This window comes from Phyllobates terribilis, unplaced genomic scaffold, assembly GCF_046119375.1.
Source record: "Phyllobates terribilis strain yellow unplaced genomic scaffold, ASM4611937v1 Scaffold_5__5_contigs__length_657084704, whole genome shotgun sequence".
NCBI classification, from domain to species: Eukaryota; Metazoa; Chordata; class Amphibia; order Anura; family Dendrobatidae; genus Phyllobates; species Phyllobates terribilis.
Window position 1 is genome coordinate 19,901,083 of NW_027362765.1, and position 19,844 is coordinate 19,920,926.

Here is a 19,844-nt window from a genome sequence, read left to right on the forward strand (position 1 = left end):
TCCCTTCTTTTGCCACTTTCCCCAGTTTTGACTATATCTTTTGATCTCCTGAGATATTTGCTATTGCCCCTGCAATAGAGCATATACTGTGGGTTGTATTTATTCACTTCTCATTGTGGCTAGAACTGAAAAATTCTACCCTCTTGACCTCAAGAAATGGAGCATTTACCCATTCTGGTTATCCCTTTTTGCTAAGCTAGATCGTACTCCTGACCAAATAAAAATTTTTGCTTAGACACATTCTTATTCTAATGAGCTGGTATTAAAATAAACCGTAAAATCAAAAGTTTAGATATATTCAACATTTATTTCAGTAAAAGATCATTTGTTAATAGTAGGAAGACTTGGTAGCACAATATACCAAGTATGTAAGGGATCATGATGCAAATTCAACTGTTCCTGCCCATGTAGACAGAACGCCCCGCTCCGTGCTGCTGAGCTTACTGGTTGGCTGCCATGCTGCAGACGAAAGTGAACAATCCCTTTAATTCTCACTTGTATTTTTTTTTTTCTATTTGTCAATGGTTAAAAAAAATTGTAAAAAGTACTACCTCTGTGAGATTTTTCTTATGCTTAAGTAAATTCTCTGTAAAAGATATTCCTCATTCTTAACATGAAAATGGCTTGTCCCCTGTGTGAGTTCTCAAATGCACAACAAGAGTTGATTTATAGGAATAACATTTTCCACATTCTGGACATGAAAATGGTTTCTCACCGGTGTGACTTCTCTGATGTCTAACAAGCCTTGATTTAATGCTGTAACATTTCCCGCATTCTGAACATGAAAAAGGCTTTTCCCCTGTGTGAGTTCTAAGATGCATAACAAGTCTTGATTTATTGCTATAACATTTCTCACATTCTGGACATGAAAATTGCTTCTCCCTTATGTGGATTTTCTGATGTTTAATAAGTCTTGATTTAACGCCATAACATTTTCCACATTCTTTACATGAAAATGGTTTCTCTCCTGTGTGAATTCTCTCATGTATAACAAGTTCTCCTCTGTAGGTAAAACATTTCCCACATTCTGAACATGAAAATGGCTTCTCCCTTGTGTGAGTTTTCTTATGTTTAAAAAGATCACCTTTGTAAGTAAAACATTTACCACAATCTGGGCATGGAAATGGCCTCTCCCCTGTGTGAGTTCTCTGATGTGCATCAAGATTTTGCTTGTTTCTAAAACATTTCCCACATTCTGTACAAGAAAATGGCCTCTCCCCTGTGTGAATTATCTTGTGTTTAACAAGAGTTGCTTTGTAAGTAAAACATTTCCCGCATTCTGAACATGAAAATGGCTTCTCCCCTGTGTGAGATTTCTCATGTCTAACAAGGTCTTTTCTGTAGGTAAAACATTTTCCACATTCAGAACAAGAAAATGGCTTCACCCCTGTGTGAATTCTCTGATGTGCAATAAGAGTTGATTTGTGCTTAAAACCTTTCCTACATTCTAAACATGAAAATGGCTTCTCCTCTGTGTGATCTACTTGATGTTCATTGTTCTTCTTGATGTTTTTATTTTGATTAACAGTTTGTAATGTATGAGAGGTTAGGACATGCTGAAAAGTATCAGATGATGGATATTGGCCATGAAGGTCTGCAGGTGTATATGGAAAAATGACATGCTCTTCATATGAATCTGGTGTGATATCAGGATTTTCTGCCTTAAAATCTGAAACTATCAGAAGTCCGTCTGAGCTCCTGGTATCTGTCAGGAAATAAAAAAAAAAAAATTATTGTTGTAAAATTCATTATTCAACTGAACAAGGCAGTGTAGGCAACAGGAGACGTCAATCTGCAGACTAAAAGCTTATGATGTTAGGCGAACAAGTTACACTCATATATACCTTTTACAGTTTCATGCATTTTAGCAAAGAGAAAGTTACAGGGGAGGAACAGTATGGTCATGTAACAAAAAGCCAGGGCTTTGAAGCAAGTATAGGGCTGGAATGGCACATGCGGTAAGGATTGGGTTTTAGATTGGTGTAGATTTGTATTATATAGCTTAAATTATAGTAAATTTGTTGTGCAATGTGTGGCCAGGTCCACGTCCTCTAAGTTCTGTCCAGTTTTTAGAAAAGTGTTGAGAGCACTGGAGAAAGATACAAAAAAGTGCCAAAATTTGTGACTTCTGTACCCCAGAAAACTGAAGTTATTGCATTAATAAATCGAACCCATTGGCTTTTATCACACATGTGGGAACACTGAAAGATTTAGCAAAAATTTCTAGTTCAGTCTCTGGTTCTTGGGTTAACCACTTGGCTTCAATTATGTAACAAAAATTCCATACAAAAAAGTTTAAGAATTTCTGCATCAAGATAAGTTTATTTTCTTGCCAATAGTAGCTTATAGAAAATATCATTTGAATCAAGATTTTAATAATAAATTATGTACAACAAAGATAGAGTTCATCAGTTGTAGAAAAACTTCCTACAATTGATCAAACAATTTTAAATGCCTTCAAGTCCAACCACGACTAAGCTGGCAAGTGCCGAAATGTACGTCGGGTAAATTCGGTGTGCTCCACAGTTTCACTGTAGGTAATAATTGGCTCCTCTTTTGCTATTTAGCCTTATGATATTCTAGGAGGCATTGGTGTATTTGTGATTTCTATACAACAAACCATATTATCTTGATCTCTAGGTTATAATGTTACTAGTGTAGGTTGGTCTAAGTTTAGTATGGAACCGTGGCACCATCTTGTGGTCTCCCACTTTTTAAATGTCTATTTATATGTTGATTTTTAATAATGATGTTTATATTTCGATATAATAAAATTTGGCTTGATGTATACAATATGAGTTCTTGCGTACTTTTTTTTTTCTATATGATAAAATTTCTATGAGTACAGAACCAGTGATGCTGTTCATGCAGAGATTTGCTCTGACATACACTAATATCTAGCAGTTATTGTGAAAATTGTTGTGCCTGTGGACAATATTGTTTAAATGTATTTATATTGCCACACTCTTTCACTGTCACTTCACACTTTCCATCGCAATAGAATCCATGGTTGGGTTGGTTGGAATGATCAGCCCAATTTGTCTGTGAACATGGTCGATTAGCCAATCTGCCTTATCCAGTTCTGAATTTAGACTACTTGGCTCCGTTTTTGATCAGGAGTTCTGCTACTTGGTTCTTGGCTTGTTTCCTGATCTAGCTTCTCTTATGATCTGTATCTATATACTTGCTAATGACCTACAAACTGTTTTGTTTCTCTTTTTCCTGCCTGTCTGACACTTGTACCTCTGCTAGATATTGACTTTGTCTTTAATCGTCCTGCTTAGATGTCTACCTGACTGACTTCTGTCTATGACTTGGCTCCCTCTTTGACCACAACTTGTGACTTATGGACTTAATGCAGCAAAATTCAAATTCCTCAGTTGGGGTTAATGGGTGAATGCCAGTGATTTAACAAACTGCATTAATTAGCTGGAACCAAGATAACTTATTTACTTCAACTTGCAAATAATCATAACAGAATAACTGGCCAATACCAGTAGGAGTGCGGAGGATAAAAATTCTATAAGTCTGATTGCCGTATGTGGAGTCAGGAAGGAATTTTTTTCCCCAATGTGGAGCTTAGTGTTTGAGTTATTTTTGCCTTCCTCTGGATCAACGTGTTAGTCTATGGTTTGAACTAGATGGACTTAGTCTTCCTTCAACCTTAAAAACTATGTTACTATGTTTATTACATGTAGGTAGAAGCTCACTGGGAGACTTACACTGAATTTAGATGGTGGGCTACAGATTGCCTGCGGAATGTTTCTGGCATTTGATGTCAACTTCTTGGTTTCTCAGACAATATGGTGCATTATCTAATGCCTGATTGTTCAGAATCAACTAAAACATGTCTGTCAACTAGCATAAGAGTATTTTGCTTGTATTCAAGAGATGAAAACCCTATTAAGATTCCTTGCCAATGGTGCGCATTCTTCATTTACCTGGCCTTTCTACAACCGCCTGGTTCAACCTTAAAGCTGGGGCTATTCGGTGACGTATTGCATCTAAAGAGAGTCAATGGGGCCACGGTGAAAACTGTGACATACATAAACTGCAAAGTGGCTGTCACAAAAAATCCAAACTTGATAGATTTTAGGCATGACGTTGCAAGTTGCACATTGCGTTTGATCTGTCTGAAACTTGGCTGAAAGTTTTAAAACCAAATTGCAGCTCTAAAAAGCCACACGACAGCAGGTTGACAACAAATTTTAAATGTTTTTTTTGTCTTGTGGTTGAGCTTTTGAGAATTGCTGTCAAGCCATGTCACCATGTAGCCACAGTCTTAAGTGCATGGAATACAATTGGATGTTGTCAATTGGTAAAGTTGTTTTACCCTCGTCAGTGTAAAGTATGAGATCTGATTTGGCTGTATACCCCAAAACAACGCATCTGCTAATTGAGATTCTGGTTTGGCTTTTATCCTCAGTCATGTGGCAAGGCTCGTGAGAGGGTCGATAGTGACGTTTATTATTGCTACTTCCAATAGATGGCACTAGAGTTTAAGTCCTCTTCCTCTTTGAAGAGGAAATTTGCATATTTAATTTCCCAACGGAACATTGCAAGGTTTATAAGCCTCATCACAGTGGCATGCGAGGCTAGGCATATCACTCTCTAAAAGGAGAAACGTTAGCTCTTTTTTGTGTTACATGTATTTTAAAACATTTTTTTAACAATTTTTGTTCATATACTGTATGTATACATATGTACATATACATATACAAACAAAATTACAATGACTGGTAACACCTCTATACACAGCTGACAGCAGAGGATCCACCAAACACAATATATTATTTCATAACCAACGCTGTCCCTCTTCACAATATCTATCAGGACTTGAACCCAGCAGATCTTGTGCACCAGGCGGCAGCTCTTCCCCCTGAGCTATTCAGCTCGCTGGACAGTTCCTTGCTAACTCAGACACTAGTACCTGTGTTGTTCCTGAGTGGCTCCTCCCTGTGTTGTTCCTGATTAGCTTCATCCTGTGATTTCCTGATTGAACACCCTATATAAACGTGGCCTGGCACTTCCTTCCTTGCAAGATTATTGAACTCCCAGCCTTTAGGCAAGCTCTCCATTCACCTGCTGCCTCATCCAAGACTATACTGCTGTTCCTGTGTACCGACCTCTGACTATTCCTTACTATGCTATCTGCTGGTGCTGCCCCTAGTGGTTGCAATACCACTACTCTAACCCAGGTCAGTTCCTAACAATATCTTTTTCACAACTCAGACACTTCAATACAAAAGACTTGCTGGATTCCAATCCTTTGTGGCTATGTACATATGTTGTTTCCTGAAACAATAGAATGTTAAATTATCATAAAGCCCCAGTTGGCAATATGAGATCTACAAGATTTTGATTTTTGTATTTGTAATACAGATTGTGAAATGTGAAAACAACACAGCCAACTGTATATTTCTATAAAAAATGTTAACAGAAAAGCCTGATTTAAACTATAGGTCATTTTTTGATGATAACCTCCCTTTAAAAGATTCCCCAGAAAACTAATTTGTTACTTTGGATTGGAAACACAGTGGTTCAGACGAAATATCTTGGAAACCTGTGGAAATCATTAAAGAGGTTGCCAACCCCCAATTTGTTTTCAAAAACCACCCAGCATAAATTATAATAATAGAATAAATCATACTTACCTTACTGATCTTTCAACACACTTTTTCAAATGCTAATCCGATATCTTTGCTAATCTCTGTACTTACTCTTCTGGCCCAATGATCTTGTGACCACTATAGTAAATTACTGACAGCAGAGATGGCCAATATGAATTTTCTGTTGTCAGTGATTGTCTGCAGTGGTCACATGTCATACGGCCTTAACGCAGTGCCTTAAGAGTACATGTATTTTTTTTCTTTGTGTTGGTAAAAAAAAGTGTAAATTTTGCCAATTTAAATTGTACCATTAAGAAATGTGTCAAGGAAAAAAAAGTAAAAAGCTTGTATTTTTCTACATGATTTAAGGGGTAATGTTTCTTCTTGTGGAGAGTGACATGCCAAGCCTGGCATGCCAATGTGAGGAGACTTTTAAGCCTTGCAGTGCTCCTTTTGAGAAATAATATTTGCAAATTTAGTCTTCAGAGAGGAGGAAGATTAGAACTCTAGTGCCACCTATTGGAAGTAGCAATCCTAAAAGTCAATATCGACCATTTAACGAGCCTTGTCACATTACTTTGAGATTCTGGTTTGGCTTTTATCCTAAATCATGTGGCAAGGCTCGTTAAAGGGTGTATACTGACTTAGGATTGCTACTTCCAATAGGTGGAACTAGAGTTCTAGTCTTCTTCCTTTCTGAAGAGACAATTTGCATATTTACATGGTTCACAAATCTGATTTTTGGGCAACTAAAATTTGAGTCAAATAAAATACATACCTGTAACAGCCAGTGAATAAGTGGAATTAAGAAGCTACTACTCACCTGGGTAGTCATATGTAGGAATCTCATCTTTACACCGCTCATCACCTCTCACATATGTCTTTGTGATATTAATATAGGTCCGATTTTCATCCTGAAAAAATATTGTAAAAGTCATAGAAAAATGGAATTAGTATGATGACCAAAAACGACAGTAGTAGTTAATAGAGACAGAAACTGTAGCTGTAGGTCTCCTGTATAAATACAGTTGTGCTCAAAAGTTTACATACCACGGCAGAATTTTTCCTTTCTTGGCCTTGTTTCAGAGAATATGAATGATAACAAAAAAACTTTTTCTCCACTCATGGTTATTGGTTGGGTGAAGCCATTTATTGTCAAACTACTGTGTTTTCTCTTTTTAAATCTTAATGACAACCAAAAACATCCAAATGACCCTGATCAAAAGTTCACATACTCCAGTTGTTAATACCGTGTATTGTTCCCTCTTACATCAATGACAGCTTGAAGTCTTTTGTGGTAGTTGTGGATGAGGTTCTTTAATTTCTCAGATGGTAAAGCTGCCTATTCTTCTTGGCAAAAAGCCTCCAGTTCCTGTAAATACCTGGGCTGTCTAGCATGAACTGCGCGCTTGAGATCTCCCCAGAGTGGCTCAATGATATTGAGGTCAGGAGATTGAGATGGCCACTCCAAAACCTTCAGTTTGTTCTGCTGTAGCCAATGACAGGTCGACTTGGCCTTGTGTTTTGGATCGTTGTCATGTTGGAACGTCCAAGTACGTCCCATGGGCAGCTTCCGGGCTAATGAGTGCAAATTTGCCTCCAGTATTTGTTAATAACGTGCTGCATTCATCCTTCCTTCAACGTTTACCAAGTTTTCTGTGCCTTTGTAGCTCACACATCTCCAAAACATCAGCGATCCACCTCTGTGCTTTACTGTAGGAATGGTGTTCATTTCATCATAGGCCTTGTTGACCTCTCTTCAAATGTAATGTTTATGGTTGTGGCCAAAAAGTTCAATTTTGGTCTCATCACTCCAAATGACCTTGTTCCAGAAGTTTTGAGGCTTGTCTCTGTGCTGTTTGGCATATTATAGGCGAGATACTTTGTGGCATTTGCGCAGTAATGGCTTTCTTCTGGCGACTCGACCATGCAGCCCATTTTTCTTCAAGTGCCTCCTTATTGTGCATCTTGAAACAGCCACACCGCTAGTTTTCAGAGAGTCCTGAATTTCAGCTGATGACATTTGTGGGTTTTTCTTTGCATCCCGAACAATTTTCCTGGCGGTTGTGGCCGAAATTTTTGTTGGTCTACCTGACCGTGGTTTGGTTTTTACAGAGCTCCTGATTTTCCATTTGTTAATCACAGTTTGAACGCTGCTGACTGGCATTATCAATTTCTTTTGGATATTTTTTTGTATCCCTTTCCTGTGTTATACAGTTCAACTACCTTTTCCAGTAGATCCGTTGACAATTCTTTTGCTTTTCTCATGACTCACAATCCAGAAACCTCAGTGGCTGGATGAAAGATGCAAGAGTCTGTCTGGATCCCAGAAACTCACTCAGCTTTTATGCACACCCACTGATTACAAGCAAACAGGTCACAGGTGAGGATGTTACCTTTAGTAGCATTTCAAACCCATTTGTGTCAAATTCTGAGCATGTTATCAGGCCAAAAGCAGCAGGGTATGTGAACTTTTGATCAGGGTCATTTGGATGTTTTTGGTTGTCATTAAGATTTAAAAAGAGTAAACACAGTAGTTTGACAATAAATGGCTTCATCCAACCAATAACCATGAGTGGAGAAAAAGTTTTTTTGTTATCATTCATATTCTCTGAAACAAGGCCAAGAAAGCAAACATTCTGCCGGGGTATGCAAACTTTTGAGCACAACTGTACAACCTGTTAGTTCCTTATTACAAATTTTCAAAATTTGAAGGTGTTATACACCACAAAACTGTCAAAAACAGTGATGAATTGAGGCCCTAATGTCTATGGTCAACTTTATTACTGTCATCTCCACCATTCGTATTGCACTAAAACATATAGTGCTGGTGGATAAAACAAGACTGAGCACAAGACCTTCACATGACACCTTCTCTCCATCTACCTGATGATCCTGAGGAACATTGGAATTTTCTTGTTTACAGTCCTGTGGAAGAAGAGGTCCATGACATCTCTCCGGTTTTGTCCTCTTACTAGATAGATCTGGAGGAAACACATACAGGGACTGAATTAATTCTTTACATACAGATAATTATAGGCCGTGTATATTTCGTCCTGTCTATTACCTGGTGATGTGAGGGGCTGGGGAACCTCCATCATGATGTCCTTGTACAGATCTTTATGTGGTTCTAAATACTTCCACTCCTCCATGGAGAAATAGACGGCAACATCCTGACACCTTATAGGAACCTGACACATACAATGATACAGTCATCCCCCCGATCCCTTCATAGCGTTACTGTACAATTTCCCAGCAGAGTCACCTCTCCAGTCAGCAGCTCAATCATCTTGTAGGTGAGTTCTAGGATCTTTTGGTCATTGATATCCTCATGTATCAGGGGGTAAGGTGGAGGCCCTGTGATTGGGCTCAGGGGTCTTCCCCATCCCTCAGGCACAGGGTCCTGACAGCGCTCACTAGAGGTCTTCTTCACTACTGTGTAATCCTGATTATGGAGAGACACATTAAAAAATCTGACTACAGACATTTCCAGAGTGCTCACCTCTCCACTTCTGTTTGTTATTCCTATAGAGAAAAATTATGTAAAGTGACGTCATCAGAATCTCTCACCTCTCCAGTAAGCCGGAAGAGGATCTCTAGGGTGAGGTGTAATATATTCTCTGTCTTGTCCCTGTCCATATCCATCCTTGATGGGTAAATCAGGAAAATTATCTTGTATAGAAGTTCTCCACTGAGAGGATCTGATATTGTGATATACCTGAATGTGAGGAAGATGAGCTTATGTAAAATAACAAAAATCCCATACAAAAAAATACAAATTACTGGAGACCTTAGATCTAATCACTGGCCACAGAAATTATGCTAACATGTATGGAAATTGACTAAGGTAGAACATCATGTAGGGTAAAATGTTGCAGATTTTAGCAGCAGAATCATTACCAGGGTTTTGGAAGTATGAACTGTTTTTACTAGAGACATACAGCAACCATTATCTACATCATCACAACATGGGAGAAACAAGAGAGAACTGAAACAAAACAAACCAGAGAGGTCATACAATGAGGACTAGAACACAGCACAGTCTGCTCAATGCAATCCCTTCAGGATCAGTCTACAGCTGTTAAAATATTGTAAATCCCAATCTAAGTAGCTAAGGCTCAGTCCATTAAGCTGCCTCTTCATTAGCCAGGAATGTCTCTCTCTCTCTGCAGTCATGGAAATTTCAAAAATATTCACAGCCATGTCCTCATTTGGGCAACACTTCCAAGTGTAGGAGTTCTGACTCCTGAAGGTCCCTCAGTAAATAGAACCTCACCTAACCATCCCTGGTTCTTTTATTTAGCTCTTTTCATCTTTGTGAGTTCCTGATATCCTTAGTCATCCCAATTTACTGTTTATTTAAGTCTGTTAAAGGGGTTTTCTACCTTAACAAAAGTAGTCCCCAAACACTTCTGTAGATGTAAAATAATAAACATAGATGGTACTCACCTGGGTGGGTGCCAATTCTCCACCTCTACATAGAGACCAGAGTAGAGGTGGAGAGTTGGCACTCACCCCAGTAAATAGTGTATTGGCTGCAGCTGTGAAATTACGACTATGGGGCACATTGCTGCTGCAGCCAATCACTGAGCTCAGTACTTTCCACACTTATTTTAAAGGCCTTTGGCTCGATCACAAACCATGGCGACTTGATGGATGAAGACTTGATGGATTAACAATCTGTAGGAATATCGATCTTCTGCAAGCCTAGATAGGTCCACCAGAGTCTTCTCCGTCGTATCCACCCTACGCAGACTCATTGTCCTGCTGCCTCCTTCTGCTCGTTTGCTATGTCTGGATTTGCTCTCTGATGGGAGCCTGCTCGGTTTTTCCTATCATATGACCTGACTGGTCTTATGAATGCAGACCAGCGTTTTTATTGCTCGCTCCCAAATCTTTTCCTCTCTGCAAAGGTAACCAGGACTCCCTATTGCTTGGATTTCTTGTTCCTGTTAACCCCTTAATAAATTGCCTCATTTACTTGACTGTTATTTGAGTGTCAATGCTACAACATATCCAATTAGAACTTGCTTATTATCGGTTTTACTCATTTATTTAGCTTTCCTGAATATGTGGAGTTGAAGTAATCCCTTTTTTGCATCTGTTTTTTTACTATATATTCATTTCATGTGTGAGTTTCCTTCAGGCCTCTCGAAGAAACCCATCACAGCTTTTCTATATTGTGGTAAGACACCTCACTAGGCCACTTCCGGAAGCAGACTCAGGAACCGTGTTTTCTCTGCAGGCTTTATTATGTGGCATAAATCCCTGCAGCTCCAGCAAAAATAAATACAGCCTTACTGGCAAAATAACAAAAACAAAAGATAAACGATAGCACATTCCATAGCAATGTGGGTTTGCCCACACAGGTTGTAGGCCCAGCTTTCAGCTCCTCTCTGAGCTGTGGCCTTCCAGTCTGGAGTCTTTGCCACTCCAAACTCACAACAGAGAAAAAATACATTTAAACGTTGCTCAGCCACACCCTGAGGTGCAGATATGGGGAATGACTTCCCTCCCATCTCTAAGTCATTCCCATAAAACCACACCCTTTAAAAGAGTTAACCCCCAGCATATAACATGCTGGCAGAAAGTTTATTGGTTTCAGTTCACACAGGCTAGCAACCTGCGTGACACATACCTCTCCTCATATATCATACCAGTGACTCTGTCACATATTCCCCCCTTCTGCCCAAAGCCGGGGGTTTGGGCACCTTCTGATACCAGATAGGGAATTCTAGAAAGGGCATCAGCGTTCCGATGTAACTTCCCGGGCCTATGCTCTACGTGAAAGTTGAAGTCCTGATAAGCTAGGAACCATCTAGTGACTCCATTTTTACCCCTCTTTTCCCTCAACCATCTCAACGGGGCATGGTCTGACACCAACTTAAACTTCCGGCCTAGGAGGTAGTATCTTAGTGTATCTACGGCCCACTTTATGGCTAAACACTCTTTTTCTACAATTGTGTAGTTTTTCTCACAGGAGGACAGCTTCCAGCTCAGATAGAGAATGGGTTGTTCTTCCCCCATTTATGTCTTGAGAGAGTACGGCTCCTAGACCAACCTCTGAAGCATCTGTCTGGACCACAAACTCTTTCTTAAAGTCTGATGCGACAAGGACCGGCTGTTTACACAGTGCTGACTTCAACAGTTGAAACGCGGTTTCTGTATCCTCCATCCACTTCACCATGGTTGATCTGGTGCCTTTTAGGAGATTAGTCAGCGGCGCGGCCATCATAGCAAAATTCGGGATAAACAGCCGGTAATATCCCACCATTCTCAGGAATGCTCTTACTTGCTTTGTGGAGAGCGGTTGCGGCCAGGTCTGGATTGTCTCCACTTTATTGACTTGCGGCTTTATTTCGCCTCTCCGGATGACATAGCCCAAGTACTTGACCTCCTCTTTCCCAATGGCACATTTTCTCAGATTTATAGTAAATCCCACCTTTCTCAGCGCATCCAGATCAGCCTGCAGTTTAGGTAAATGACTAGCCCAGTCTGGGCTAAAGACAACAATGTCGTCAAGGTAGGCTGCGGCATACTTCTCATGTGGTGCAAGGTTCTGATCCATAGCCCTCTGGAAGGTGGTTGGGGCCCCCTGAAGCCCGAACAGCATTCGGGTATATTGAAAGCACCCATCCGGTGTCGAGAAAGCCGTTGTCTCCTTGGCCGTCTGGGACATCGGAATCTGCCAATAGCCCTTCGTCAGGTAAAGAGTGGTGATGTATCTCGCCGGTCCAAGCCTATCGATGAGTTCGTCGACGCAGGGCATCGGGAACGAGTCACACTTGAACACCTCATTCAGCCGGCGGTAGTCATTACAAAACCTCCACTCTCCGTTGGGTTTTGGTACGAGGATGATTGGGCTCGACCACCCACTTTTTGACTCCTCTATCACACCGAGGTCAAACATCCTCTTCATCTCGGCCGAGATCACCTCCCGGCGTGCTTCCGGAATCCAATATGGCTTCATATTCACTCTTACATGTGGTTCTGTTAGCACGTCATGTTCTACCACCTGAGTATGCCCCGGCAACTCTGAGAACAGCTCCCGATTCCGCTGTAGTAGTTCTCGACACTGTTGCTTCTGGGCTGGCGATAGAGTCTCTGCTATAGTGACCTCTTCCACCATGCCTTCGGGAGCGGCTCCCAGGCAAGGAGTTTCCACAGGTTCCCGATCCCACCACGTCTTGAGCAAGTTCACATGGTATACTTGGTGTGTCTTTCTTTGGTCGGGCTGGTGGACTCAGTAGTTCACTTCACTGAGTTTCTCCACCACCTCATAAGGGCCTTGCCACTTGGCCAGGAACTTACTTTCGACAGTGGGAATGAGAACCAGAGCGCGATTCCCAGGTTGGAACTGTCTCAGCCTTGCCGACTGGTTATATACCCTGACCTGGGCTTCCTGCGCCCAGAGGAGATGTTCCTTCATGATGGGCATCACTTTCATCATCCTCTCCTGTAACTGACGAACGTGTTCGATGATGCTCCAGTGAGGTGTGACCTTGGCCTCCCAGTTTTCCTTGGCGATGTCTAGGAGACCCCTTTGGATGCCGGCCATATAGAAGCTCGAACAGAGAGAAGCCAGTTGAGGCTTTGGGAACTTCGCAGACGGAGAAAATTAGAAACTGAAGCAGGTAGTCACAGTCTCGACCATCCTTCTTGACGACCTTTTTAAGCATCGCTTTCAAAGCCTTATTAAAGCGCTCCGGATGGTAAACAGAGGTTCGCAGCTGGGTAATCTGAAGCACTTTACACAGCTCCTTCATCGCCTTGCTCATGAATGGAGTTCCTTGGTCCGTCAGGATTTCCTTCGGCAGGCCGGTCCTGGCAAAGATGTGGACAAGTTCCCGGGCTATGCTCCTACTGGACGAGTTCCTTAAGGGTGGAAACTCATCCACTTCCGATGTCGACCGAGGTATTTCTCTAGGGTCCTGGCTTTAGTCCCTGTGACTGAGTCTGGATCCCTTCCCCCACAAGTCCCAGAACAAGGGAAAATCGCGCCCCAATATGATGGGATGTATCAGATCCTTGACCACCCCGACCTCATGAGATTGGGCACCACAGTCTGTTCCAACTGTCGCTCTGGCCACCGGGTAGTTCTTGGCGTCCCCATGTATGCAGCGGACACCCACAGATCTGGCAGGAATCAGCTGGTGAGGAAGGGTGGCACTGATCAAGGTCACCAGACTCCCGGAGTCCAACAGCCCCAGGATCATCACTCCATTAACGGACACGGAACACGCCTGCGGCCCCTCGCCGGGTTGACAGCCCACACTGCAGGCTGGGTAAGCATAGTATGAACATCGTCTGCCTAGGCTGCAGTCCATTGGCTCAGCAGATGTATGACAGTGGGTGGCTATGTGTCCCGGATTGCGACATCGCCAACAGATCACATCCTTCACAACAGTCCTTGCAGCCCCTTCAGTGAAAGTGGGGCACCTCCCAGTTGTGGCTCTGAACCCCTTCCGTGGTGAACTCATCCCCTTTTGGGCACTCCAGTAAGGGGAGGTGGCTATGTCGGGTTTCGCCAGGGATTTTTCATCCACTTGGTACCTCTCTACCAGAACTACGAGGTCGTCTGCATTCCGAGGGTCGCCCTGGGCAACCCAGGTCTGCACCGGCCTGGGAAGGGAATGGATGAACCTGTCCATCACCACAGGAGAGGAAGACTGGCTGCAGCCATTTCTGGACAAGATATAACAAGTCAAACATTTGTGAGCGTGGAGGTCTGTCGCCAGCATACGCCCAGTGATGGACCCTTTGTGCTCTGACAGACATAGTCACTCCTGAGCGTGCCAATATTTAGTTTTTAATTTGGCGTATTCCTTTGCGTCCTGTAAAGTCAGATCATAATAAGCCTTTTGCGGCTCCCCAATCAAATATGGCGCCAGAACCTCCGCCCACTGCTCCAGCGGCAATCTCTCCCTTTCCGCCACCCTCGATAAAACATTCAGGAACGCCTCAACATCATTCCCCGGAGTCAGCTTCTGTAAAGCTCTCCTTACCGTCTTCCTGACGTATGCGTCATCGCTTTGCCACGGATCGCCTCTGCAAGTAACTCGATCTGCTGTTGCTGTTGGTGATGCTGATCCTGTTGCTGCTGCTTCTGGAGCTGAACCTGTTGTATCAGCAGCTTAGTGGTCTCTTGCTGTAGCTACTCACGGTGCTGCTGCTGCATGCTCTGCTGGCTCTGCAAGTGCTGCAGCATGGTCTGCTGGCTCAGCACCCGGTGCTTAATTAGCTCTTCCATGCTGCCGGACGTCTCCTGCTGGCTGGTGTTATGATCTGCTACAGGGACTAAGGAAAGACAGGAGAACTGTCCCTACAATAGAACTAAACTAGATCCCTACGATGTAACGGTGAACCTGATCCTGCGATCAGACCCGCTAAAGTCCTCGGCTAGTCTGAACGAAGACCTATAGATGTGAGGGAGGGATCCCTACAAGAACTAGGGACTGGGATAAGTTGGACACCTAGCAGAAATAGTAGCAGTCAAAGACAAACACACAACAAAAAGCATAGAGGTCAGAAGACCTAGCAAAACTAACAGAGAACGGCAACAGAGCACCAAGCTAGCTCAAGAGTAGTAAATACAATGAAGTCCAGCAAGACCAGGAGGGCGGAGCCGGATTAAATAGGCAAAAATGGTCATGTGACCAGCAAACTAAAAAAAAACTAACAGGAGAGTTCTAACAGCTGGCAGCCATCACCCAAGACATTCACCTGTCTCTGTAGCAGGTACACGTGTTCCTGGAATCTTGCACGCACTCTCGCACCAACTGTGACAAGACGCCTCACTCGGCTGCTTCCGGAAGTAGACTCAGGAACCTTGTTTTCTCAGCAGGCTTTATTATGTGGCATAAAGTCCTGCAACTCCAGCAAAAATAAAACACAGCCTTACTGGTCCACACAGGTTGTAGTCCCAGCTTTCAACTCCTCTCTGAGCTGTGGCTTTCCAGTCTGGAGTGCTTGCCACTCCAAACTCACAACAGAGAAAAAAAAACAGGACTGTACATTTAAACGTTGCTCAGCCACACCCTGAGGTGCAGATATGGAGAATGACGTCCCTCCCATCTCTACGTCATTCCCATAAAAACACACCCTTTAAAAGAGTTAACCCCCAGCATATAACATGCTGGCAGAAAGTTTATTGGTTTCAGTTCACACAGGTTAGCAACCTGCGTGACACATACCTCCCCTCATAAATTATACCAGTGACTCCGTCACAATATATATATTTTTTTACACCTTTTTATGCTGGTTTTATACTACACACTGGATGGTAAATTATTTTAGAAATAAAGTATAAATTATCAAAATATAAAAGTAGACATTTTAAAGAAGAAAAGCCAGAATTGCCATTGTTCATTCGCTATACTACCCATAAATAATGCAATACAAAAAAAATGTCAAATGTATCCTAAAATGGTAAAAACAAGCTCTCACATAGCTCTATTGATCGTGAAAATATGAAAACTAAAAGCCTCAGAAACCAAATATTCGTAAAAAATAAATAAATTAATAATTCAGATTTTTTTTTAGGCCACTAAACAAATTAACCCCTTTCTGACGCAGGGCATAATAATTCGTACCTGCGCCCTGAACGTTTAATGACCAGGTATGCATTATTACACCCTGGCGATCGTGCCCGCATAGAGGCTATGCGGATGCGATCGCCGCCGGGTGTCAGCTGATTCCCATAGCTGACACCAGGTACTCTGTGCCAGGAGAGGTCCGGCACCGCTCCAGGCACATTAACCCCTGAAATGCTGTGATCGAAGTGAATCGCAGCATTTCCGGGGCAAGCAGAGGTGAGAGCGCCCCTCTTACCTTGGATTGGCAACCCCGTGCTGTGAGCAGGGGGTCCCGATCGTTGCCATGGTGACCCGATATCATCATGACGACATCTGGGTCACCAGGCATAAGGAAGTTAGGTAGATTGTGCTCAGTGCACAATCTATATAACTAATGTCTGCAGGGCTGACTGCCTGCATAGCATAGGGGATGCTGCTGCATCCTTATGCTATGCAAGCGATCAGCCTGCAAAAAATTAAAGTCACATAGTGGGACAAAGTGTAAAAGTTAAAAAAAAGTGTCAGAAAGTGAAAGAAAAAAAATTTGTAAAAATAATCAAAAACATAAAACCCATAAAAATATATTATGAAAAAACAAACAATAAAAGTACACATAGTTGGTATCGCCGCATCCTGAATGACCTGACATATAAAACTGTCCCACTAGTTAACCCCTTTAGCGAACACAGTAAATAAAATAAAGAATCGTTTTTTTGCTTCGTTTTATATTTATCATCATACCGCCAAACCAAAAATGGAATAAAAGGCGATCAAAAAGACTAATGTAAATAAAAATGGTACTGCTGAAAATGTCATCTTCTTCCGCAAAAAAAACAAGCTCTATCAGCCGAAAAATAAAAAAGTTATAGCTCTCAGAATAAAGCGATGCAAAATTTTTTTTTCCTATAAAATATTTTTATTGTGTAAAAGCGCCAAAAAGTAAAAAAACTATATAAATGTAGTATCGCTGTAAACATACTCACCCGAAGAATAATGCTGCCTTATCAATTTTACTAAACGAGGAATGGCATAAAAAAAATTTAAAAAAATCCGAAATTGTTGGTTTTTGTTTGTTCTGCCTCCCAAAAATTGGAATAGAAAGCGATCAAAAAATGGTACCAATAAAAACGTCAAATTGTCCCAAATGATTGCAAAAAACTAGTCTTTGCAAAAATAAAAAATTATATTAGTGTGTGACAGCTGCCAAACATAAAAACCCGATATGAAGCTGGTATCACACCGACCCGAAGAATAAAGTTGTATAATCACTTATACTGCACGAGGAACGGCGTAAAAAATAAACTTTAGGGTTAGGGTTGTATTAGGGTCGGGGTTAGTGTTGTGTTGAGGTTGGGATTTTATCAAAACTAAAGAAAAAAAAATGATGACGATATAGCGACTAGTGTTGAGCGCAAGTGCTCGCTACTTGAGTTTGCATCGGGTGCTCGAGTATGCACTGAGTATCGTGGGTGCTCGAGTGACATACTCAAGTCTCCGCCTCATATGTTTCGCGGCTGTTATACAGCCAAAAAAGCCTCGCTCGGATTGCCTGCCATGCATGAGCAATCCCTGCATGTTTTTTTGGGGGGAGTCTAACAACCGTGAACCATGTGAGGCGGGGTCTCAAGCATGTTACTCGAGCACCCGCGATACATGGTGCATACCTGAGTACTCGATGCAAACTCAAGTAGAAAGCACTTGCGCTCAAGACTAATGACAACTTATTCAATATGATGACCTAATGTTATCAAATTATGTGTCGTACCTCTAGTTTCAAAATGTTCACTATACCCCTTGATAAAATCCTTGAGGGGGTCTAGTTTCCAAAATGGTGTCACTTGTGGGGGGTTTCCACTGTTTAGGCGCATCAGGGGCTCCCCAAACACAACATGGCGTCCACTAATTATTCAAGCAAATTTTACATTCAAAAAGTCAAATGACGCTCCTTTCCTTCAGAGCCCTGCCGTGCACCCAAACTGTGGTTTTCCCCCACATATGGGGTATCGGCGTTCTCAGGAGAAATTGCACAACAAATTTTGTGGTCTATTTTTTCCTGTAACCCTTGCGAAAAAAAATAAATAAATTGGATCTTAAGTAACATGTGTTTTCTTCCACATTCCAAAAATTCCTGTGAAGCACCTGAAGGGTTAATAAACTTGTTGAATGTGGTTTTGAGCACCTTGAGGGGTGCAGTTTTTAGAATGGTGTCACTTTTGGGTATTTTCTGTCATAAAGACCTCTCAAAGTGACTTCAAATGTGATGTGGTCCCTAAAAAAATGGTTTTGTAATTTTTTTTTAAAAAATGAGAAATTGCTGGTCAACGTTTAACCCTTATAACTTCCTAACCCAAAAAAATTTTGGTTCCAAAATTGTAAAATTGTGGTGATATAAAGTAGACATGTGGAAAATTTTATTTATTAACTATTTTGTGTGACATATTTTATGGGAAACAAAGTGAGAAAGAAAAGAACATTTCCCCTTAGCTGAGGTATAGAGCGTCCACCATTTTACCTGAGGTTCCACGAGAGATGGAGCCTCCTCCATTTTGTTCTGCACAATCTGACCCCTGCCCTCTTGGACTACTGTTCAGTGAACGGCGGCAGACCGTTTCCCCCCAGTTATTACTACATCAGGTAGAGGTATCAGTCTGCACAGTGTGAATGAGACGTTGAGTGTGAGGAAACCGCTGAGATGTTCCCGGCCTCCAGTATCAGGTACTCACTGCTGTACTGATTCTCTCTGTACAGCAGAGGGCGCAGTAACAGCCAATCCCTGTGCTCCTCTATAGTCACCCTAGTAACAGTCTAAGGCCAGCCCCGAAATAGTCTCATTGCTGAAGGGGTTAATGCCCCCTGCGCCCAGTAATGGGGGAACTCCACATACCTCCACCTGCAGAGTCGCCACCACATATATGGCTGTTCTGTGCGCACAGGACCTGTGATGAGGTCACAGGAGGGGAGGAGTCAGGGGTCACATGATCAGGGGCCTCAGTGGATGCAGGACTCTGCTGTGCTGGTTGTCATGGTGCTGGATGAGGGGAAGTTTATGTGAGGGGTCAGGAGGGGTTTACAGTGTGGATGTAGCGGAGCCGTGTGTGTACGAGGTGTACGGAGCAGAGCCGCACGGAGCAGAGCCGCGCGTGTACGAGGTGTACGGAGCAGAGCCGCGTGTGTACGAGGTGTACGGAGCAGAGCCGCGCGTGTACGAGGTGTACGGAGCGGAGCCGTGTGTGTGTACGAGGTGTACGGAGCGGAGCCGCGCGTGTACGAGGTGTACGGTGCGGAGCCGCGTGTGTACGAGGTGTACGGAGCAGAGCCGCGCGTGTACGAGGTGTACGGTGCAGAGCCGCGCGTGTACGAGGTGTACGGAGCAGAGCCGCGTGTGTACGAGGTGTACGGAGCAGAGCCGCGTGTGTACGAGGCGTACGGAGCAGAGCCGCGTGTGTACGAGGCGTACAGAGCAGAGCCGCGTTTGTACGAGGCGTACGGAGCGGAGCCGCGTTTGTACGAGGCGTACGGAGCGGAGCCGCGTTTGTACGAGGCGTACGGAGCGGAGCCGCGTTTGTACGAGGTGTACGGAGCAGAACCGCGTGTGTACGAGGTGTACGGAGCAGAGCCGCGTTTGTACGAGGTGTACGGAGCAGAACCGCGTGTGTACGAG

The 19,844-nt window shown here is 42.8% G+C and overlaps 1 protein-coding gene across 1 annotated transcript; it reads right to left on the reverse strand.

Moving 5' to 3' along the window:
- Positions 1-287: 287 nt before the first annotated feature.
- Positions 288-19,160, reverse strand: LOC141270532 (uncharacterized). Its single transcript, XM_073680572.1, has 7 exons — positions 19,068-19,160; positions 9,180-9,327; positions 8,875-9,054; positions 8,677-8,800; positions 8,496-8,593; positions 6,433-6,523; positions 288-1,705 (listed from the first exon to the last, which is right to left on the reverse strand). Exons 1-7 carry the CDS (start codon positions 19,091-19,093, stop codon positions 609-611), a joined length of 1,764 nt encoding a protein of 587 aa, XP_073536673.1. The 5' UTR covers positions 19,094-19,160; the 3' UTR covers positions 288-608.
- Between the last annotated feature and the right edge of the window lie 684 nt (positions 19,161-19,844).